At 51.7% G+C, this 13,771-nt stretch overlaps 6 protein-coding genes across 6 annotated transcripts; 4 read left to right on the forward strand and 2 right to left on the reverse strand.

Moving 5' to 3' along the window:
- Window positions 1–732: 732 nt before the first annotated feature.
- On the forward strand, window positions 733–2,398 carry CTAM01_10756 (major facilitator superfamily transporter; the record flags this gene model as incomplete). The annotated part of the gene is made up of 4 exons (XM_060526770.1): window positions 733–1,134; window positions 1,191–1,652; window positions 1,710–2,136; window positions 2,208–2,398. The coding sequence occupies 4 exons, from the start codon at window positions 733–735 to the stop codon at window positions 2,396–2,398; spliced, it is 1,482 nt and encodes a 493-aa protein (XP_060378558.1).
- Window positions 2,399–3,233: 835 nt separating this feature from the next.
- On the forward strand, window positions 3,234–4,091 carry CTAM01_10757 (uncharacterized protein; the record flags this gene model as incomplete). Its single annotated transcript, XM_060526771.1, has 1 exon — window positions 3,234–4,091. One exon carries the CDS (start codon window positions 3,234–3,236, stop codon window positions 4,089–4,091), a length of 858 nt encoding a protein of 285 aa, XP_060378559.1.
- A 542-nt stretch (window positions 4,092–4,633) lies between these two features.
- On the reverse strand, window positions 4,634–6,235 carry CTAM01_10758 (major facilitator superfamily transporter; the record flags this gene model as incomplete). Its single annotated transcript, XM_060526772.1, has 1 exon — window positions 4,634–6,235. The coding sequence occupies one exon, from the start codon at window positions 6,233–6,235 to the stop codon at window positions 4,634–4,636; it is 1,602 nt and encodes a 533-aa protein (XP_060378560.1).
- Window positions 6,236–8,187: 1,952 nt separating this feature from the next.
- Window positions 8,188–9,330, forward strand: CTAM01_10759 (glutathione-dependent formaldehyde-activating enzyme; the record flags this gene model as incomplete). The annotated part of the gene is made up of 1 exon (XM_060526773.1): window positions 8,188–9,330. One exon carries the CDS (start codon window positions 8,188–8,190, stop codon window positions 9,328–9,330), a length of 1,143 nt encoding a protein of 380 aa, XP_060378561.1.
- Window positions 9,331–11,112: 1,782 nt separating this feature from the next.
- Window positions 11,113–11,565, reverse strand: CTAM01_10760 (uncharacterized protein; the record flags this gene model as incomplete). Its single annotated transcript, XM_060526774.1, has 1 exon — window positions 11,113–11,565. The coding sequence occupies one exon, from the start codon at window positions 11,563–11,565 to the stop codon at window positions 11,113–11,115; it is 453 nt and encodes a 150-aa protein (XP_060378562.1).
- A 555-nt stretch (window positions 11,566–12,120) lies between these two features.
- On the forward strand, window positions 12,121–12,315 carry CTAM01_10761 (uncharacterized protein; the record flags this gene model as incomplete). The annotated part of the gene is made up of 1 exon (XM_060526775.1): window positions 12,121–12,315. The coding sequence occupies one exon, from the start codon at window positions 12,121–12,123 to the stop codon at window positions 12,313–12,315; it is 195 nt and encodes a 64-aa protein (XP_060378563.1).
- Window positions 12,316–13,771: the final 1,456 nt, after the last annotated feature.

Genomic DNA, 13,771 nt, shown 5'->3' on the forward strand with positions numbered 1-13,771 from the left:
TACGGATACAGATGCGGCTCAACCACACAATGTCTTTCGTACCTCTGTTTCAAAATACGATTCCGTACCACTGGAGCCGAGTCCGGCACAGGACAACAGGTCGACAGGTCCGTTGACACCACGCGACACCAAATCCGGCTGAGCATTCGGCGACCGAGCCGTTTGTTCTGAGCCGGCCGATTTCGGAGCTCTGGGTACCACACAAAAGATCCGTAAGGACACAAACATTGCCGCGCTGGTTTCGATCTCGGTCAACCCCACCCATTTGGCCTCGATTGCTCGCCCCGGGGTGAGCCCGTCGGGAGATGTCCGTTGCGGCTAAACCCCGCGCCCCAACAATGCTACCTTGAATTCAGCAAGGCGGTGTCTGATTCGTGGGGACGCAGTGATGGCTTCTGTTTGAAGCAATTCATCTACCAATTTTGCGGGGACAACTGGGCTATTCCGAGGGATGATCTATCAGTCCAGTCACCGAGGTCGGAAAAGTCAGCCAGGTGCAATGTGGTAGACGTTTCCGCCGGGTGGATTCTTCGCAATGCCGTCGGTCAACGTCCTTTCTTTGCCGAGTTTTTCGGGCAGCTAGCTCTGAAAAACTTGGATTTCCCATTCATTTTTGCGCAATGGCAGTGCTATGTGGTCGCCAAGTCACGGTCTTTTCTCAGATTCATCCCCGCATGGTCGAACGGAGAAAGCCAAGCCAGGTCTCTCGTCCCACATCGGCAGCCCGCAAACATGTCCCATGACGAAGTCGAACAGTCTGAGAAGCCGGAGCCGAGCAGCGACGGCCGGCCCGAAACCCCGGAATTGGCACCGACAACTTCCAATGCGGAGAAGAGTGGCAGTATTGTGCCGGCCGTGGACGTGAACGATGCTAGTCTAAGCCGCCAAGACACCGAGGCTGTTTACAACAGGTTCACGCCAGCCAAGAAGAGGCTCGTAACAGCCGTTGTAGCATGCGGCGGGATTGCGTCGACGGTCTCTTCCTTGTTGCTTCTAGCTGCCATCCCCGAAATCGCTGCCGATCTCAACACAACTGGAACTACCATCAACGTCAGCAACGCCATCTATGTTCTATTCATGGGCATATGCACCCTCTTCTGGGGCCCTATCAGTCAAGTTTACGGTCGAAAATGGGTAGGTTGACAAGTTTCGGTTCAATATCTCGGCACGAGCTCACAGAAAACACGCAGCCCTGCATTGTCTCAGCATGTACCTTCTTTGCCTTCAATGTAGGAACGGCCTTGTCGCCAAACCTTGCAGCCTTCTTCGTCTTCCGTATGTTTTCGGCGTTCACGGGAACAGCATATTTGGTGCTCGGCTCCAGTTGCATCGGCGACATCTACAAGCCCACGGAACGAGGCACCGCGCTTGCATTTTTCCTCAATGGCACTCTCATCGGTCAGAGCTTTGGCCCATTTATCGGTGGCGTTATGGTGAACTTCCATAGCTGGAGATCATTGTTTTGGTTCCAGTCTGCTCTCGCCGGGCTCACGGCAATCCTTGCGGTGGCATTCCTCCCAGAAACCAGCCACCGACTGCGCTCAGACGAGTTAAAGGGATTGAGCACCAAGGCAAAGGTAGCTCAGGTCTGGGACTGGGCAAACCCGTTCCGTGTACTGGCTCTCTTGCTGATACCTAAACTCTTCGTGGCTGTAAGCTACACTCGGAAGTTATTCTATATCATTCACCGTTCTAATCATGCGACTTAGGGAATGGCTGCCTCGGCCTTAGTGTGGAACATGCAAGCATTGCTCACCCCTATCCGATACGTCATTAACCCTAGGTTTCACTTGACGTCGCCTCTCGAATCAGGGCTCTTCTTCCTCGCACCAGGGTGTGGCTTCTTCTTTGGCACGTATGCCGGAGGACGCTGGGCCGACCGAACTGTCAAGCAATGGATCAAGATCAGGGGTCGTAGAGTCCCCGAGGACCGTCTGAGGAGCTCATTCGTGGCAATGGGAGCTGTGATCCCTATCTGCATCATTATTTACGGCTGGTCCATTGAGAAGGCGGTCGGCGGGATCCCACTTCCGGTGATCTGCATGTTTATCCAGGGCTTCGCCCAGGTAATCGCATTCCCCAGCATCAACACGTATTGCTTGGATGTGTTCAAAGGCCGGAGCGCCGAAGTCATAGGTTCGTCCCTCTTCTACACACTACAGCTTGCCTTATACATCAAAATAACAACAACTTTTGTGTTCATCCAGCGGGAAACTACTTCTTCCGATACGCTATCGCAGCTGTCGGTACTGCTTCATGTTTGCCTGCAATTCAAAGCATTGGCGTCGGCTGGTTCAGTACAATCACTGCCTTATTTGTGTTCTTCGCCGCGGTTGCTGTATACTGCGTCGTCATAATTGCCTCAAAGGAAGATGCCAAAGTCAATGAAGCGGTCTGAAGTAGAATCGCAGCTAGATCTAATGGTCCCACGTGGCTTTGGATGGGATGATAATTCTTGGCTCATCTTGTCTCAAGACTACCTCCGCATTGAGTTTCACTAAGCCGGCTCATCTTTATCCATTCACATACCGCTGTCGCGTAGCGCTATTGAATGCTCAATAGTCGATGGTTCGGCTTCCGGGCCTGGAAGTGATTCCAAGTAAGTATTATGCATATAATGTCCAATCTGATACAGCGAAGCTCAGCCAAGGCGAGGAAAGGTTTGGCAATGATCGCCAAGTGAACCAAGCAGCTACTCAACAGCGAACCAAAACCCAATACTAGCAATCGCAGCGAACTTTGGGGGAGTATGATGAAACTTGACGTAAAAGGAAGCGAGAATCATGGCAGGATGGCATACTTGGCTTGATAGGGAGCGCGATTTCTCTCGCTCGGTCCCTTTATTATTGTCTGCACGGATAGCAAGACGAACTGAGACCTTTGTGAAGTGGCAGAGACCGAGAGTGCGATCCCGAGTGTACCTACAAGCTATCTTGGCAAAACGGTCAGATGTTTCAATGACTCGATCGGGCGAACCTTGCTATTGCGAGAAGGTCGGGGGTAGCCGAGTCTTCCCCCATGATGGCATTCCGTGAAACACATCAAAACCATCTCGGTCCGGCCACTAATCACGTCCTCTTTCTCGGACTTTATCGGCCCCGCTTGCTCCAGTTATCTCTATTGGGCTTATACCTAACTTCACGATATTACAGGGTCAAAACAAGAATCATTCATCGATCTGTGTACGAGCTTGAGCAAAGAAAGCGGCCTCTCTGGCCCCCTCGCCCCGAGATATGGCGCAGGTCAAGGGGGCGATAGGTCAGAACCTGTCAACTGAGGAGGCAATCGCGATTACGTGCCTAGCGACGGCTGGTATCTATAACGCCCTCGAGTTATACGTCCTAATCTTTGCGAGATTTCGCCGACGAAGCGGACGATACTTCTGGAGCATGCTAGTTGCCAACACCGGCATCCTGCTTCATGCGTGTGGCGGCCTGGGTCGGTTTATGCAGCCGACGAAAACGGTGATACCGGGGATATTCGCCCATATTGGCTGGTACTGCATGGTCACGGGCCAGTCCGTCGTATTGTGGTCACGATTGCATCTCGTCGTTTACAATCGCATCACTATCCAGTTGGTGTTAGCGTTGATAATAACGTCCTTCTTCTGCGTTCACATTCCGCAGACGGTCCTCTTCGCTGGAGTCTGGGCAGGCAATAGCCCAGTCTGGGACACCCGCTTCAAGATATTCGAAAAGGCATCTTTGATGGTGTTTACTCTGCAGGAAATGATCATCACCGGAATCTTCGTCAGGGCCGGATTTCGAAACTTCAAAAGCCTCTTCGAGTTCAAGGCGCAGGAGGCAAAGGTCCTGCTCAGCTTCCTCATTAGTATGTTCGTGTTGGTGTTCCTCCTCGACACCGGGCTCGTCATTCTGGAGTACACGGGCTATTTCGTCTTTCAGACAACTAGCAAACCCATCGTCTACAGCATCAAGTTGAAAGTTGAATTCGCGGTTCTGGAAAAGCTTCTGGCATTCACACGGATGAAGCAGTGCGACTGCCATCAGCTGGAGGACATCCCGAAGGATGCAACCGAGTCTTTCGCCAACAATGCTACGCTCGCTACCACGATGAACACGATACCTTGAGGGCAATGCACTAAATACAGAACATCAACATCAAGTCTTGGGCCGAGAAGAATATGGTATGACAGCCAGGTGCCATCGCGACGCTTAGACAGAAACCAGTGGAGAAGCCAGGGCCGTCCGACGTCTTGGGTTGCCACCAAGGAGAATGACTATAACCACCAAGACTCTCTAGGCGCCGATCCATCGTTAGTGAAGCCCCTAGCTAATAGAATAGACATTCGGAAAGCTACCATGGGTGAGTGCAGAAACATTCTGCAACTGATTTGGGTCTCAATGCGGTGTATCATTACTGATTCCGAGTCACAGAGTTTCAAAGAGTCTCTTGACTAAACTGTGGAACCAACATCGACTCTGCACCTAGTTGACTCGTCTCAAGGTTTCACCTGTGCGACAGTTCGAAGACAATGACAGCATCTTAATGTAACTACAGACAGTGGAAGAGGTCTGGTAAGCTGCGAGACGAGATTGTATATGAAAAGAAACACGTGTCCCAAGGGACGTACTATTAGGCGGCGAAGATACATTCGTCAATAATTTTCAGCTTATAACTCATATCTAAACTCTTTATTCTCGAGATCCGTCAAATCCCAGAACTCGTGGTTCTCCTCCACTTTATAAGCATCTCCTAAAGCCGCCTTTTCAGCATCACGCTTTTTGTTCCTTCTCTCCAACACCCAGCGCATCAAGAATAAGTCGACTGTAACCAAGAAGTAAATAATGCAGATGGATATCTTTGCAGGGAGATACCTAGGCGCATCCCGGGCCTGGAAGGTCTGAGGAGATATGATGTTACCAATGGTGTATGCGATGGTCCCAATGCATGCGACGGTGACTTTCTTGGTGGAACCTGCAACATTGGTGCTCTGCAGTCCCAGAATCGTCGTCCATCCGATTGGGATACCTCCTGAAGTGTAGTACCCGATCAAGGCTGGGACCTTCGAAGTTGTAGCCATGAGAATAGCACCGATAATGGCAGGGATGTGACCGGCAATGCACCAGTAGAGTCGTTGTCTCGTCTTCATTGCTAGCCAAGTCAGGCCGACCAACGCCACGATCTCGTAAGCCCCGAGTGGCGTGACGAGAAGAAGCGACTCCTCACTCGTGTATCCCATGCCTCGCACTAAGATGTTGCCAAAGCTGGTTGCAATAGAGTTGGGGATGTTGGCCGCGAAGATCCAAAAAGCATAAAGCCAAGTCATTACGTCGAGCAATGCCTCCTTGACGTGCTTCCATTTGAACTCCTGCGAGCCAATACCTTGCTCATTATCCCGGATTCGCTCAAGGTGAGTCGCCTTTTCTTCCTGAGAAAGAAATCTGGCAGTGGCCGGCGAGTCGGGCATGATGAAGAAGAACGCGATACCAACGAGTGCGGTCAGCAGACCAAGGAACAAGAAGATCACTTGCCAACCCCTCAAAGCTGCGTTGGGGTCTTTTCCAACGTGTGTTGCGACGCCATATGCGAAGAAGCCACCAAACATTTGAGCTGCACCACAGACAGAGAACCATATTCCGACGCGGAATGCCTGTTCCTGCTTGGTGTACCACTGGGAGGTGAAGAGAACCCATGCAGGCACTACAGCCGCTTCGAACGCACCAAGGAGAAAACGGCAGACAAGCAGGCCAGCGTAGTTCTTGCATGCGGCGAGGCAAGCTAGGACGACGCCCCATAAAATGATATTGATGGAGGTGTACTTCGCAAGAGGAAACATTTGGATGAGTCGGATGGTTGGGAACTCGAAAGCGAGCTGACCAAAGAAGAAGATGGAAGCAACCCAGTTGAATTGGTTCCCGTGGAGGCCAGTGGATTGCTGAATGCCCGTGACGCTGGCATATGAGATGGCTGTCTTGTCGATATATTGCAAGAAGTATACGATGCAAATCAGCGGCATGATGTGAGTATCGATGCGGTGCTTGAGCCTTCTATTCAGCTCTGGGTCAATAGTGCGGGCTAGAGGGCCAGTTTCGTTGAGAAGTTGGAGGGCAGCATCAGCGCCAGTCTTCGGAAGGCTCTTGGCAGCTTGCTCCGAGCTCTTTGCTCCCGTCGCCGCCGAGTTCGACGCCACGGATGCGGAGCGCTCGTCTGAATTAGAAATATCATCTGTAGCAGGTGGCTCTGCCACTCCCTTGATGTCGTGGTCGGCCATAGTCTGTACTGTCGAGTTACGAGACGACAATGCAACTAGTCTTTGTCAATCAGTGATCAGGCAGCATTAAGTTTGACAAAGAATGTCCGCAAGAAGTTATCCGTAGTAAAGTTGCAAGGAAAGATGCTTGCTCTTATCACTTGCATCTGCAGCATCACAGCAGCGTTTAGAGCACACCATCAGCAACGCCTCGTTACTCATGGCTGGGCAAATCCATACGCAAGGTGCAAATACCAAAAGTTTTCACTGACGACATCCACATAATTCCGATAAGAGACGACGCATCCACCAGAAACCGACGTATCAAGACAAATGTCAGACGACTTTTGATCCTTCGTGTTACTCTGACAAGCACGTCATCGTGAACCCGATGGTGCAAGCCTTCAAAAGTTGCCTATTGAAGATTTTGTACCCCACTTGCTCGGCTCACCAGCGTGATCGCTCGACTCGGAGAATCACGCCACGGCCAACCAGAGCGGTGAAAACCATGAAATGGCGGCTTGAGTCGGTTCTGGAAGCTATAAAAGTGCCTTCAATACTCTGCTGACGCTTTTAATAGTATATCTCTCTCAGTGGGCTCTTATCTGAGTACATCCCTGGGTTCTCTGGGTTCCGCCATTATGGTTTAGCTCAACCCTCGAGGTCCGTCATGCGGGCAAGACGATGGACTCGCATGAACGCCTTTCCCAATTGATGAGACTAGCAAGGCAACTTCCAGACACATGCAATGGCGCAGACACGTGAAATGCGTAGACGTTTCATGAGAACGTGAATCTCATAAGATTGGGACAGCTTCGATGGTGGATTCTGTCTTTTGCGACCCTTCCTGCAATTGTTTAATGTTCCTCATCGTTCCAGTCGCGGTATTGATGAGATTTTCAAAAGCGCTCAAATGATTGTATTCCGCTATTCTGAGAAGGGATCCCGGGGGGGCGTAGGTTTTCCCGTCTAGTTTCTGAATCTACTTCGTCCAAGCTGGACCGCTGAAGAGCATCGCAGGTCATTGAAAGATGACGACCTAGGACAACAAGCCAATCGGCAGTCTGTAAGTTACCAGCTTGGTATAATTATAGTTTATCATTGCTATCAAATGCTGCTGCAGCCTTCAAGTTTGGTAATCGTTTTACCTCCCTCCAGGTTCCTCTCAAGTCCAGTATGGTGTAACTACATAATGGGACGGCCCACGTGTGTGCGCGATGGAAGAATGCGTACGCTTTTCAGGTGGCGTGTTTGCCCGGTCTTCAAGCTGTACCAAAGGTGATATTAGGAGATGTTCTTGGCTGCGACTAGTACAATTCACATTCGAACAGTCTCGTCGTACGAGTGAGCCACAGTCATGCCCCAAAGGCTGCGGCGAACAGACTTGGAGTACTGGGCAACCTTGAACTCAACACCCCACCTCCTGGCTATTGACGCTGTTGCCAAAGGTTTTCAGCCCTTAACCGGCGTTATCGGGCGCAAGTACGGAGTCTCTGGATAATTACCGCTCAGTAAATCTGTCAACGATGACGATTCTGGGAGAACATGGCTGTCGTGCGATACTCCGCGCATCTCGCATCAGACCCGCGGAGAATCAACCAGTCAGATGACAACGCATGGCTCACTAAAGAGGCTTCCCGATATTCCGCACCCAAATCGCGGTTGGCTGTAAACGCGCCTTACAGACGCCCTAGATCGACGCAGGCCCCCGGCGATTGCGGGGTCGATATTCGCCGACACTTTAGAAGACTCTCCGCTTTCGGGGTGGTTGATCGGGATCCGGCTGGCCGTGCCGTTATCAAATGCTGCAAGCTGATGCGGGGAATCTGCTGACAGCTTATCCAAGCTTGAATCATTCATTACACGTACGATGTCAAGGTCGTGTAGTAGAGATCGTTCATCATATAAATCAATCGCCTGCTGCAGCTTGCAGCATAATTACTTCCAAGTCTTTGACGTTAAAGAAGGCCATTATGTCACCCAATACATTCAACATCTCCTGCCTTTGCGGCGGCGTCTCGCAGCAGGTTCAGTCTGTCGTTGCTCACGGAGAGACTCTCAAGTTGTCCATCAACCATGGCGACGTTGATCGACACGCCACAGGCATTCTCTGCGCCTCTTACTACCCCATTCATGAACCTCATCAAACGGATGATACGACTGCGTTTCATGGCGTTGACGGGTGGACAAGATACTTTTGCAGCACGTGCGGATGCCATGTCCTGAGACGCAGAGATATTGATGGAGTGACTGTGTGGGAAGCAGCCACTGGCGTCCTACTGCATAACACGGCCGACGACGTTGGCGCGGACGCGCGTTTTGCAAGGCACACCGGCGTTTCCGATACCAAAGACGGCGGGATCTCGATATGGCTGTTCGAGATTGATGGACAGCGGCTAGAATCGACGACAACGCCGGTCACTCCATCATCACAGTCCACGACGAAGCTTCCTCCCACGCCAGCTGGCTGTTCAAAAGACTCTCTGCACGCCTCATGCGCCTGTGGCAGGGTGAGCTACCACATCACACGGCCAACCGAAGAAAGCTATCTACCGCACTCCGGCTTCCCCGACCTACAATATGCTCAAGTCGAACATTCCGCCGAGTTTATGAAGAACCCCGACACCGTCAAGTGGTGGATTCGAAGCAACGGCACAAAGTACTTGGCTGGAACCTGTGCTTGCCGGTCTTGCCGCCTCATCTCCGGATTTGAGGTTCAGACCTGGGCATTCGTCCCCCGATGCAACATCTTCTTTCACATCCCCGGACCAGACGACGGCCAGTCCGGAATCCTCCCTCTCAACTTCGCAGACTTGCCCGCCGGGGTCGTGAAGACATACGAATCCTCACCTGGTGTCTTTCGTGAATTCTGTGGTAACTGCGGTGCAACGATATTCTGGCGCGACAGTTGGCGACCAGATGTCATCGACGTCAGCGTAGGGCTTCTTCGGGCAGACGAGGGTGCGCGGGCCGAGACGTGGCTAGACTGGTGGACGGAGCGATGCAGCTTCGAGGAAGAGACGGAAAGGGGTCGATCAGGGGAGCCCGCGCGCATTGCCAGGAGGCTCATTGACGGCCTTGAACGAGGCTTGCGCTCAGGGGCCCGGTCAAAGTGATGCAGCTTGGTGCTACGGCAATAGTCATAGGTGATTCAATCAGAAACAAATCGTTCACCGTGAAGCTCTTTGCAGGTCGCTAGCAGGCCTATAATGGGCAATTTGCAGAATCACGTTCTTCTTGGCGAACAAGATAACAAATCATTTTTGCTACGGGCTATAGAAAGATGGATCGATCCGGCAATCTGAAATCTGGATTCTATTTTCTTACCCCTGAGACTAGCCAAGGATACCCGAGTCATCCCATGTCCGTTCCAAGTTTCGCAATGATTGCACTGCTTTCCAATTCGGATGAAACAAGCGGGTTTCTATATCAATCCAGAAAACATGAAAACAGTGCCCGTGAACTTATCAAGCATTGTTTAAGGGGCTATTTCGACCGGCTTCCCAGTGGGATAGACTTGGCGTATGACTCGGGGGTCCCTTTCGGGCCTGCCAAGCGCGCCGGGCCGGGCGGGCCCCCCTTAACGGACGGACACGGACTCTGTCAAAGGTCGGGCCCGCGGCGCCGGGTCATGTGGAGGGACACGTGGGATATTGGCGGTATACTGAATTCATGGGACCGGAGTTGGTGGGATACCGGGCAGGCTCATACTTACCGACTTCTCCAGGTCGTCAAGCTGAACTCACCGTTGTCTGACCGAGCGGTTAGTTTACTTGGCATACTTATGTGCCTTGGTGACAGCTACTCGGATCGATTCCAAGCCCCGCAATCCTTTGTGTGCTGACAGCTTACTGCTGCGCCTCGGGGTAAGGGTAGCATCACAGAAACTCTCACTTGCAGGCCACCCTGTGTCGTTGCACAGGGAACGTCTGTCCGTATCTTCACAAGAGGTCTAGTTTATTGATGCACATCGTTGTTCGGGATGAGTCTAAAGCGAGTATCGCGCGACTTTCTCACTTTCAAAGGATGTAATACCCACTAGACCAAGGAGCGCTGACGAACCGAGCCTCCTTTATTGGAAGCTGAAAATAGAAGAGAGCATCGCCCGCTTATGCAGTGTGATGGAGTTGGGCCCTCAAGCTTGGCATGCACAGCTCAACCTAGTCCGCATCGCGTCGTTGGTTTGAGTTGCGACATCAGGTCGACGACATGTCTGCTTTCTTTGAATTTCTTGGTGCTGTGAGCTATTTTCATCTTCGTCTGTACTGGCAGAGGAACGTGGGCATCTGATTTGTACGTCTTGTCTTACAATTTCCAGACAAGGCGGTAATCTTCTTGGTTTCTGACTTTGAAGTACAATTACAACGAATGTTAGTAAGGGCTCGCTCGATATGGGACACAAGTGTTCACGACTTGAAGAACATCTAGTCAATTGCTCTCGGATGTAAACATGTCCGCGACGGAGTTTCGCTCACGAAGCCAATGCCATTTGAATCCGATACAAGCCCATGATCAAACGCCGAGACGAGCATAGCTTCCTGAGCGGGAATCGGTTCACTTACACTTCCTTGAGCTTACAAACATTGTTGGATATCACTCGTGACTACGAAATCATGTTGCATGAACTCGGCAGTGAGGTAGTTGGATGCCAAATAGTAAACTTCTATGATGATCCATGCTGACCCTTGAAGTTGGTTCATCGCCGAAGAGGAATAATATTGAGTAGTATTAAGTCCGATGAAAATTGACTTAGTAGCTCAGGTCTGTGAGTTGGGGAACTTTTGACTTTGCATGCAACTCCAAGGGAAGCTGGCGGAATTGATCACATGGATCACGGGTTGCATTTGCCTGTCCTTCCCAAATGGAAATGTCGTCCGCCTCGGCATCCTAGAGCAAAGTCAATTGAAGACAATGGTAAGTTGAACGGAGTGAAGAACGTGTCTATTGTCACTGTGATCCTTGACGGCTTTGACCGGCGTCCTATAGAATTGAGGCAGTTTATAATCACAATAGGGTGCAGCCGAGTCGATCAAGGTTTCCAAGTTTACTTTTGGTATAGTGGGAGGGGAAAAAGCGATATGATTCATCATTGGTAAGTTTGCGCGCGTGGAAGGGTGTGAGATGAACCCCGAAAAACAAATCTCCCAGTTCTTGAATTGCCCGTGCTCCCCTCCCCCTATGCTGTGTGGCGTTCCCCGAGATGATATCGCAAAAGTAAACTTTCCGTGCCCCCTCAATACTGCATCCTTCGTATAGGTAACTATAGCTGGTCGTGCACGTGTTGGGGTGGACATGGACAGTGGTCTGTGGAGGAGAAAGATTATAGCATGCCACGGACACCGCGGACGCATATTTGGTACGGCAGAGACGAAAGAGGGTAATGTTTCCGGCAACTAAGTGTGCAGTGCCCAGCCAATGTGGTTCGACACATTTCTAGTACAGGCTCATGACCCGTCGGCAAGTGGGTGTCGGCCGAGTAGCAAAACCAGTGTACAGGGATAAACGTGATTCAGAGAGTTGCACGCTACGGTAGTTGACAGGGCGGCAATCTCATTCTCATCTCAGCCACTCCCAGCGTCAGATTCTACCTCTGCTGTCGCCGTGCTTCCCAGTGCGGCTTACCCCAGCAAACTCCCAAGGGCCTCCGGGTTCGCAGTTCCAAGCCAAGGGAATGGTGTTGCGTGTCCAAGGCCCAAGGGGACTCTGCATGTGATGAGAAGCCACCTCGCCAAGCATCTTGGCAGAACAGGTGGACGGGGTGACTGATGTGGCTATACAGTATTACTCGGGGGCAATCTTTTGGCACGGGCACAGCCGGGGTCGCAGGATTTTCGGCCGACAGCTCTCTTACTGTAAGGTGCATGCACGAATACTCGCGTACCTCAAATCTAGCCTTCCTGTTCAGGATGGTGGTGCTGGCTGGGTTGGCCCGGCCTGTCGAGGGTTTCTTTCGTGCTTGCAGCTGGCGTGCTGATCTGCCACGCCGCCTGGCTGCATCCCATCCCGCCCGCATGTCTGTGTGGGTGGTGTCACCTTGCAGTGTGTCTGTGGACTGTGGTTCCGAGTGTTTCTGTGCCGTGCGTTCCAGTCGAGGCCGTTGAAGGCCGCCATCAACGGCCGGCCGGCGCGCGGGGATGGATCGTCGAGGAGGGTCGTCTAGGAGGGGGGAGGCGTTCGGGTTCCAGATCCTCCCCTCCAGAGGCTTGCTTTTGCTTCTTTCCACACCCAAATACTTGCCCGCCGCCAGAGGGAGGTAGGGCTGAGTCAATGCACGATTGATGAAAAGCTTCCTTCATCCCATGTTGGGTGGTCGCGATTTGGGCCAAAACCTTGTGCGACTCTTTAGAGTCTAGACCTGTAATGGCAGGTTGTCTACAGCTAGGTTGTCTAGTCTCCCACCCGGCATTGCATTCGGGGGGTTTTGCTTGGACATGGATTCTCGAGACTCTCTAGGAGCTTCGCTAGGAACGAAGTCGCAAGTCCGCAGAAGCCAGATGAATGACGGAGGCATCAATTAGCCCGTTGCGCGCGGGCAGCTCCGTACATGCTAAGTGTATATGCAGTCCTAACTTCTAAGTGGTGTTTACAGACAGGGTACAGCAGGATATAGCAGGGAGAGGGCGGGTTGATATGATCCGATTTGTTGCTCTTCGGAGTTTAGGGGGCGAAGTCTATTAGATTCAAAAGTGGCTCCCGCAGCTTGGAAACTGTCATCGCACAATTGGTCGCGGTTGGTGTGAATTATTGCAGGCTTTACAGAAATACTACCTTACTCTTCCAGTCACCCAGTAACTTGGCACCGGCCCGCATCATACTGTTGACTGTTGACCATCGGAGCAGGGAGCACAGCTCGTCAGCTCCCCGGATTCCCTAGCTTATGCCTGGCTATGGATCAACATCTGAACTCATGATCCCGGCCACGCCAACTCCATCCTGGTGTGTTCTCCTCCTTGGGCCCCATGTCTTCTCCATACAAGTTGCCGTAAGTTTCACCCATATGGACATCGCTTAGGACACAATCCCCGCCCAAAAGTGTGAAAAGCGGACCAGACCACACCAAAGAGCCATCTGCCAATCTGCGTATGTTCACGCCCATCCTAATCAAACAAGATTGTTATTCCAGGCGCTTATTCTGGATCGCAAACCTTGCTATGGGGCATCTTAGTGCGCAATACCGACTCGACTGCCGTTGTAGGAAGCTTATTACCAAGGCCCCCGTCAGCGATGCCTTGCGCAGCATTGGGGACGCCGGGCTTGGAAGCGGCCTTCGCAGGTCTTGGTATTGTTACTAATCATGGAGTTCTGGAATCAAATTATTCCCACATGGAGATGCTCCATCGTGGCTCGTGGTACCTGCCCAGAAACCGTGTCATTGCTCGTGAGTCGTAGGTCGTCACAGTTTATTACTTATGTCCTGGGGTTCGTCCCATCTTGGAATAAAGATCTGTTTCCTCTTCTTCAGGAACACACTCATCTCTCACCCGTTGAGTCTGCTACCCCCCGGTCTCACTCTCACCTAGTCATTCCTTCTTTGAACGTCCTCTGGATCAACCTGTC

The sequence above is a fragment of the Colletotrichum tamarilloi genome (genome assembly GCF_030869305.1).
Source record: "Colletotrichum tamarilloi strain Tom-12 chromosome Unknown Scaffold_52.1, whole genome shotgun sequence".
NCBI classification, from domain to species: domain Eukaryota; kingdom Fungi; phylum Ascomycota; class Sordariomycetes; order Glomerellales; family Glomerellaceae; genus Colletotrichum; species Colletotrichum tamarilloi.